General features: G+C 34.8%; 2 gene segments (V, D, J or C); both read left to right on the forward strand.

The window, feature by feature from the left end:
* The first annotated feature begins 1,395 nt into the window (after positions 1 to 1,395).
* LOC111196364 (T cell receptor alpha variable 18-like) lies at positions 1,396 to 2,034 on the forward strand. The segment is given in 2 exon segments: positions 1,396 to 1,523; positions 1,672 to 2,034. Coding segments are annotated over 2 exon segments (369 nt in total).
* A 1,366-nt stretch (positions 2,035 to 3,400) lies between these two features.
* LOC111196365 (T cell receptor alpha variable 3-like) lies at positions 3,401 to 7,922 on the forward strand. The segment is given in 3 exon segments: positions 3,401 to 3,410; positions 4,389 to 4,571; positions 7,583 to 7,922. Coding segments are annotated over 3 exon segments (513 nt in total).
* The last annotated feature ends 203 nt before the right edge of the window (positions 7,923 to 8,125 follow it).

Consider the following 8,125-nt stretch of genomic DNA (forward strand, 5'->3'; position numbering starts at 1 on the left):
CAGAGTGCGTTGCATTTCCATAACCATAACTACGCCTCTGGAAAGCAGTGTTGTGAACTAATGTGACCAAGTAAAAATTGTAATCCAAAAACTTTGTACAACTGATAAGGAGAAACATACATTATACACTGATGCAGTATACACTGTACCTTATACAGAATGCTGTTGTAAACATACTCAGTGTTATTACAGTCAGGAACATAGGACTGGAACAGCTGTGATATTTGTAATCTAGACTAATCTAATCTCTTTTAAGGGGGTTGAATAGTTTTGAAAGGCACTGGGTGTAAAGAACTCTGCTTCTCTCCTGATCTTCATTCCTCTGTTCTTATAACTAATGTAGGAGGAGTCTTTACATGCTTGAAAAGTAGCTCCCAGATCTCTCCTCATTATCTGAACACTGGAGTCACCATGATGTTCCTGTGCTCTCTGACTGTGTTTATCATCATACTTGGTAAGTGGAATTAACTAGATCTTTATCTGTGTGAAATATATTACTGTGTTTTAGAATCCAGCTTTTCTGTGTTGGTTTTGTGGTGATGTGTCTGAGTATATCAGTGATGAATTAGGTGGAGTGAAGTTTATCTTTTCTACAATGCTGATGTAAATGTATTCTTATTGTTTTAATTTCTCCACAGGGAACTGTTCTGCACAGTCAATAAAACCAGTGAATGAAACACAGCTTCACGCTCTTAAAGATGAGACAGTTATTATCTCCTACAAGTATGATAAAGCAAACTATCTGTTCTGGTATCGTCAGTATCCTGGATCCAGACCAGAGTATTTACTGAGGATATATCCAAAAGAAGGAGCTACAAGTGACCCAAACCCTTTATTTCCACAATTCAGTTCTACAGTGGATCACACTAATTCAGTAGTGAATCTGATCATCTCCTCTACTGCAGTATCAGACTCTGCTCTCTACTACTGCGCTCTGGAGCCCACAGTGACAGAAACCCACCAAACACTGTACTAAAACTTTAACTAGTGAAATATGTAGAAACACTTATATTTCAGGAGGGGGCGCTGTTTCTCTTCATGTTTGCATGCTCCAAGTAGTCCTATTCTATTGACAGCACTACTCTACAGGCGCTGTACTGGCTATATGTGTGCATTTGCACATCTGTGTCAGCAGCAATGGGCGCATGTTAAATGCAGCATTCATTAGAATAGGCGAGATATCGTGTACACTGTGATTTCATCAAGAAATCTCCCATTATAAACCCAAATTCATACATACATGAATATTTATGATCTGCCAGTTAATAAAAAAACACTGAAAACAGGTTTAGCAGCAGAACCCTTGATCTGTTCTATAAATCTTTATAAACTTCTGATCAAATCTGTTCTGCTCTTTACGCAGGTCTGTCAGGAGGTGGCGCTCTGCTCTCCTGTTGAACTGAACTGAGAGTCTGAGTCAGATCAACATGAGCTTCTTGAAGAGGAACTCTTCTATTTATTCAGTCTCTGAGCTTCAGAGAGGATGCTGCTCTGCGTTCTGCTCATCTTTACTCTGACTGAAGGTGAGAAGTTCAGCTCTTTATTCATCATCAATACTTTTCCTAGTTTAAACTGAACAATTCTGATTGTAGATATACATTACATACTTCAATTAAACCTCGTTCATCTTAATAATTATTAATACAAATCTGTTTGTTTCTCGTTTTGTAGAAATCAGTGCTGCTGATGGAATACAGCCACTCTTCAGTGAAAAGCGAGTTTTGGAGGGAGCAGATGTGACTCTCTCCTGTAATTATACTGCAGCTTTCATAACCAGCCTGCAGTGGTACCGTCAGTATCCTGAATCAGAACCAGAATTCCTGATTTCTCTCACTGAAACTGAGGGAGCATCTAATTCTACTCTCCGTCTGACAGCAAAGGCTGACAAACAACAGAAACAAGTGGATCTGAACATATCTAGAACTGCAGTATCAGACTCTGCTCTCTACTACTGCGCTCTGCAGCCCACAGTGACAGAAACCCACCAAACACTGTACTAAAACTTTACTTGTGAAATATGTAGAAACACTTATATTTCAGGAGAGGGCGCTGTTTCTCTTTTGCTTCTTTACCTTCAGCTTCTTATTGTTGTATGCAGGTTTTCATGTGGTTGTATGTGGAGATTTTAACACCATTACAGATGAGATAGACAGGTTATCAAATAAACCTAATAAAACACGTCGTGATGTTAGATTATTAAAGCAAATTATGTTAGAAAATTTGTTTACAAGTTTACACGTTTTAATAGAATTCATAGATATAGAATAGATATAATATATTTACATGATACATTTGGTGCTGTTTCATATTTAGTTAAAAAATAAATAGAATCAGATTATTTGACAATTGTCTCACAAATTAAATATAGTGATAATGTGTGTAAAAGCTATTGGAAAATCAATGTTAAAATGATTTAATGTCCAAAAGTAAAGATAGAATTGAAAGAAGAAATTAATAGAATAAAATCTCTGACAGGTAGTTCATACCTGGTATTAAGATGCATCCTGATAGAACTGATCACTAATAGACAATTATCAGGTAAGGTGCTGTAGTAATTTTTACAGTACGCATACAGTACATTTAACAACATTACCTATGAAATACTGTAAGTTTTATTACAGTAATAATTATAGGGCTGTATTTAGTACAGTAATTTAATGCAGTATGTTTAGTTCAGTAAATATTAGACTATTTCAAAAGGGATATATGAAAAAAGATTATGTGCCATCCCACTGAATGGGTGCCATTTACTTGTTGTAACTCTGTACTCTTGTAACTTTGTATCTAATAACACATTTGGGTCATTCTCCATTTGGAGTGGGAAATCGTGTCATAAAAGTTGGAGGGTATAAAAAAAGCCCAAAATATTAGGCACAATTTCAAGAGTCAATATATACATTTTCACAGTTAACCTAAGATTAAAACATTTTTAGTGTAAAGAATTATTTTAAAAGGTTTAACTTTTGAGATTTCATAAAACAGATATAGATTTATTATATGCATGATCAACATCATACTACATTAAAAAAATATATGTATTTTATTTTTAAAACATTTTTGTCACAAAGATTTTGGTCACTGGTGTTTTTATCATTTTTATCATAGATGTTGTTAGTTCTGTTAAACTGCTTCCCTGGGTCACAGGTCATCTCAAGGCAGGAGAAGGAGTGAGAGGAGTCCATACTTGCTCGTTTTATTCTCTTTATCAGGTAGCACATAACTTCTTTGTGTCACTGGTGTTATATACAATGTTAAATGTTATATATATTTTTTTATTTTTCAAATATATTACCATATGTTTTTTTTTTTAAATGTTAGAATTATTCATTCCTATATCTGTAGTTTCATTTTCATGTTTATTTCACACAAATGTATTATTGTTTTTTTATAGTTTTGGAAGATGCCTTTAAGTATAAAGAAAGGCCGCTTTATTTTTGTTATTTTCAGTGCTTGTGTATAAACATAGTTTGGTAACATGTTAAGTTAAATGGAATTTCTTTATCACGTTCAGCCACATTATAATTTCAATTAAAAATAAATAAATTGTAAAAAAAAAAAAAGTTTTCAAGATGAAAAAAATGTTTTCAAAATTTACCAAAACTTTGCATTTTATGTTAAAATATATTAAAATCTATTTTAAATTACGCACTCCATTTTGCATATTAGGTAAGTGGAGTTGTTAATAGACATTTTAAGGTTGTTTGTTTCTGAGACAAATTAAATTGATTTTTTAAAATGTATCCACTTAAATTCCCTCTTCAAATGGAGAATTACCCAAATATTTAACTATTTAAACATGTACTGCTCAACCTCAGGCTGCTTTACACATTTTTTACAAGCTTTCTAAGCTGAAGATTGTAGCATTATTCTCAGTCCTTTTACCAAACCTCATGTGACATTTAAAAAGCATGTTTAAAAACAAATCCACAAATTCCTTTGATTTTCTCTCAAGAAAGTCTTTAAAAAAAGCTTGTTTTTAAAGAAATGTTTGACTGGATATTAATTACTATTCTTATTTTTACTACTTAGTACTAATATTATACAGTTGAACAGGTGACTGTGTTTGTGGTTCATTTATTAACACTCTGATCTTCTACAAAGACAGAGAGCAGAGTGGAGCAGCTCCTCAGAGCAGGAGTTTCCTGTTGTAGTTTCTCATAACTGCTCTCACTTCAGAGAGATTCACACTAACACACAGATCAGCATTAGAGCACTGAGAGCTTAAACACACTACTGATTCCATCTGATCATATTCACAATGAAGAACATCCTCCTCATCATCCTCATTACCATATCAGGTACTCACTGTCAAAATGTGATTAATCATATTTGGAACATTTAATTGTCATTCTTTTCTTAAATTTTAATTCTCCTGTTTTCTTTTTCAGGTGTTTTTGCTGCTGATTGGATTAAACCAGATGATCTCTCTGTTTCTAAAACAGAGGGAGAATCTGTTACACTGAAATGCTCTTATGACTCAAGTAGTCAATATGTATATCTCTTCTGGTACAGACAGTATCCTAACAGAGCTCTACAGTATTTACTGCTGAGAGGAGCTCGATCATGGAGCGGTGTTGACACTGCAGACAAGAGATTTGCATCGACTGCATCCAGATCATCCACTGATCTCACTGTTACAGTAAGACTGGCAGATACAGCTCTCTACTACTGTGCTCTTAGAGTAGCAGCACAGTGATACAAAGTCTCTGAGAAGCTTTACAAAAACTCACACACCTTCTGTTTACTTTGAACACAAGCAGATCAAAGTAATATCAAACCACACTGCTTATCTCTTATTACACTCTCTCAGAAATGACTGGATGTGGTTATACAGGTGTTAATAATAAAAAAGCAAGAGAAATGTACCTAATAAAGGATGTTAAGAGGTGGGGACATTTTATGTTGAGTAGAACTGAGATAAATAACTGATCAGGGGTGGATTTCCCAAAAACACAGTAATGCTAAGAACTTTTATAACTAGTACTTAAGATTAATCGTTATTTAAAAAGTGTTTACCAAACCCTTATTTAATTAAAGTACTATGTGAACAACCCAGTACTTATTTAAGAGTATTATTTAAGTTGATTCTTAATTCTGTTGTTGATTTCATTATATTATATATATTATAATAATAATAGATCATATTACAATATATTATACTATATTATACAGTAATAACACCACTTTTCTGTAGCTTGTAGTCTAATTGGGCACTTTCTAAATAACCAATCAAACCCACACATAAATCATTAAAATCTAGATTGGTGATGGTAGAGCTCCTGAGATCAATGCTGCAGTTAATGCAAATAATGAATACTCTGTGCTGAATGAGCAGGTAATATGTAATTATCAGGGACTTTTAACCGACATTGTAGCCGTTCATCTGTGCAAACTCTGGGATTTGTCAGCTTGCATGTATATATATACAGTACCAGTCAAAAGTTTGAAAACACTCTCTCATGCAGTGTTTTTCTTTATTTTTATATTTAGTTTATTTTCTACATTGTAGATTAATGTTAAAGACATAAACCAATTAAGAGGCACATATGGAATTAGGGAGTAAATAGTAAAAAAAAGTGTTTATCCTCCCCAATCCCCTGATCTAAACCTGATGAACTGAGATGGTGATTTGAGGTGATTTGGGAGGAGCTGGTGCCTCACAGCATGAAGAAAAAGCAGCAACTTTTGTTCAGCACCTCCAGAAACTCCTTCAAGATGCTGTGAAAACTATTTCAGGTGACTCTCCCTCATGAAGACACTGAGATTAAAATACCAAGAGTGTGCAGATCTGTCCTCAAAGATAAATGTGGTAATTAGAAGAATCTAAAGTATAAAACATATTCTGGTTTAACACTTTTTGTATGGCGTGTGCTCCTGTTGCACTCTCCTATTGTGTTTAAGGAGTGTGCTGAGGTTGGTTGATTGCTGATATGGTTAAAGGAAGTGAGTCCAGGCTAATGAGTGTTTTCTGTTTGTTCTTAGAGAACTTCATCACAGTATTGGTACATTTTCTCTGTAGGTCTGAATACTTGTCAGTTATCAGACCATGAACATAGTGTTATACTGTGCTTCTGGATTCTTGTAAAGCAGGTATTAAATTGTTATAATTGTTGTTGTTTGTTGAGTAAATAATAAAACATCCTGGCTGAGCTCTATGTTACTTGACACTGGTTTTATCATATATGTCATTTATTGGACAATTTTCAACATTTAAAACATTAAATATATAAATAATAAATACATTTTTATTATGTGTTTTTATATCATACATGTTTTATAAGTGAAATAGAAGCAGTCTGCAGTGTACAGACAATAATGCAGCAATGATGAACAGAGCAGATGAATGTAATTAATGTAAAACAGCAATTAATAGAACTTAAAATATCTAAAAATTCACTTTTCTAACTCTAAATTCACTCACCAGAAAAAAAAGACAAGCAGTAGCCGCTTGGTGAGGGTTCATATCAGACACTGACTGGAAGTACTGGTATTTTACACACATCTCTATTCACCAATTAATCTATAAACTACCACACTCTTATCTACTGTATGAAGGTTAATTATTGATCTGTTTGGCAGTCACCTGTTTTCAAATTTCTGAAATGAAATATATCTACTCCTCTTATCTTGATTACATTAGCTAATAATGAAAATTTCTGTAGGAATAGTTTATCCTCATATAACACACAGATGTCATGATGGAAATCTACCAGAAGAGGGCAGAATTCATCTGGATTTACTGGATTGAGTCTAGTTCTGCATTTATAATGAAAAGCTGAAGTGAGAACACCTATAAAACAATCTGATACTACAGTTTATTCACTGAATTCTCAGACAGTGTGTGAATTCTGCTTCTCCTTTTAATCTATTCAGCACATTCTAAAAACCTGTAACTGACCCAAACCCAGTGTGTAACATATTAATTCTCAACAGGGGCGTAGCAGCAAATTCTGGGCCCTGTACACTCTCAATGTCAGTGGGCCCCTATCCATGCAAGCACACAAGGAACGTGGATTTTCATGGGCCCCTCTTCCTACTCGGGCCCTGGGTAGTCAAGTCCACTTTTCCCCCCACTACCACGCCTATGATTCTCAACATAAACAAAACACATCTTCAATACTGTATAACAGAACTGAAACATTACAATACTGACTGGAACAGCTGTGATATTTGTAATCTAGACTAATCTAATCTCTTTTAAGGGGGTTGAATAGTTTTGAAAGGCACTGGGTGTAAAAAACTCTGCTTCTCTCCTGATCTTCATTCCTCTGTTCTTATAACTAATGTAGGAGGAGTCTTTACATGCTTGAAAAGTAGCTCCCAGATCTCTCCTCATTATCTGAACACTGGAGTCACCATGATGTTCCTGTGCTCTCTGACTGTGTTTATCATCGTACTTGGTAAGTGGAATTAACTAGATCTTTATCTGTGTGAAATATATTACTGTGTTTTAGAATCCAGCTGTGTTGGTTTTGTGGTGATGTGTCTGAGTGTATCAGTGATGAATTAGGTGGAGTGAAGTTCATCTTTTCTACAATGCAGATGTAAATTTCTTCTTACTGTTTTTTTAATTTCTTCACAGAGAACTGTTCTGCACAGTCAATAAATCCAGTGAATGAAACACAGCTTCAGGCTCTTAAAGATGAGACTGTTATTATCTCCTATAAATATACTGGTAGTGTGAACAATCTGCAGTGGTATCGTCAGTATCCTGGATCCAGACCAGAGTATTTACTGAGGATATATCCAGGAGCAGAACCTGAGAGACAGGAACGATTTAAAGCTTCAGTGGATAAAACAGCCGTGAGTCTGGAGATCTCCTCTACTGCAGTATCAGACTCTGCTCTCTACTACTGCGCTCTGAGGCCCACAGTGACAGAAACCCACCAAACCCTGTACTAAAACTTTACTGGTGAAATATGTAGAAACACTTATATTTCAGGAGGGGGCGCTGTTTCTCTTCTGCTTCTTCGCCTTCAGCTTCCTCTCCATTCAGTTTATAACATCAGTCTGCTTTGGAACATCAGTCATCATCATTTATAGTCAGAAACAAAGAGGATCCAGTAACTATTAATGGGATGTTTGAAGCAGGAGATACATAAACCCTACAAATACAGAACATTAG

The sequence above is a fragment of the Astyanax mexicanus genome, chromosome 8, assembly GCF_023375975.1.
Source record: "Astyanax mexicanus isolate ESR-SI-001 chromosome 8, AstMex3_surface, whole genome shotgun sequence".
Taxonomy (NCBI): domain Eukaryota; kingdom Metazoa; phylum Chordata; class Actinopteri; order Characiformes; family Acestrorhamphidae; genus Astyanax; species Astyanax mexicanus.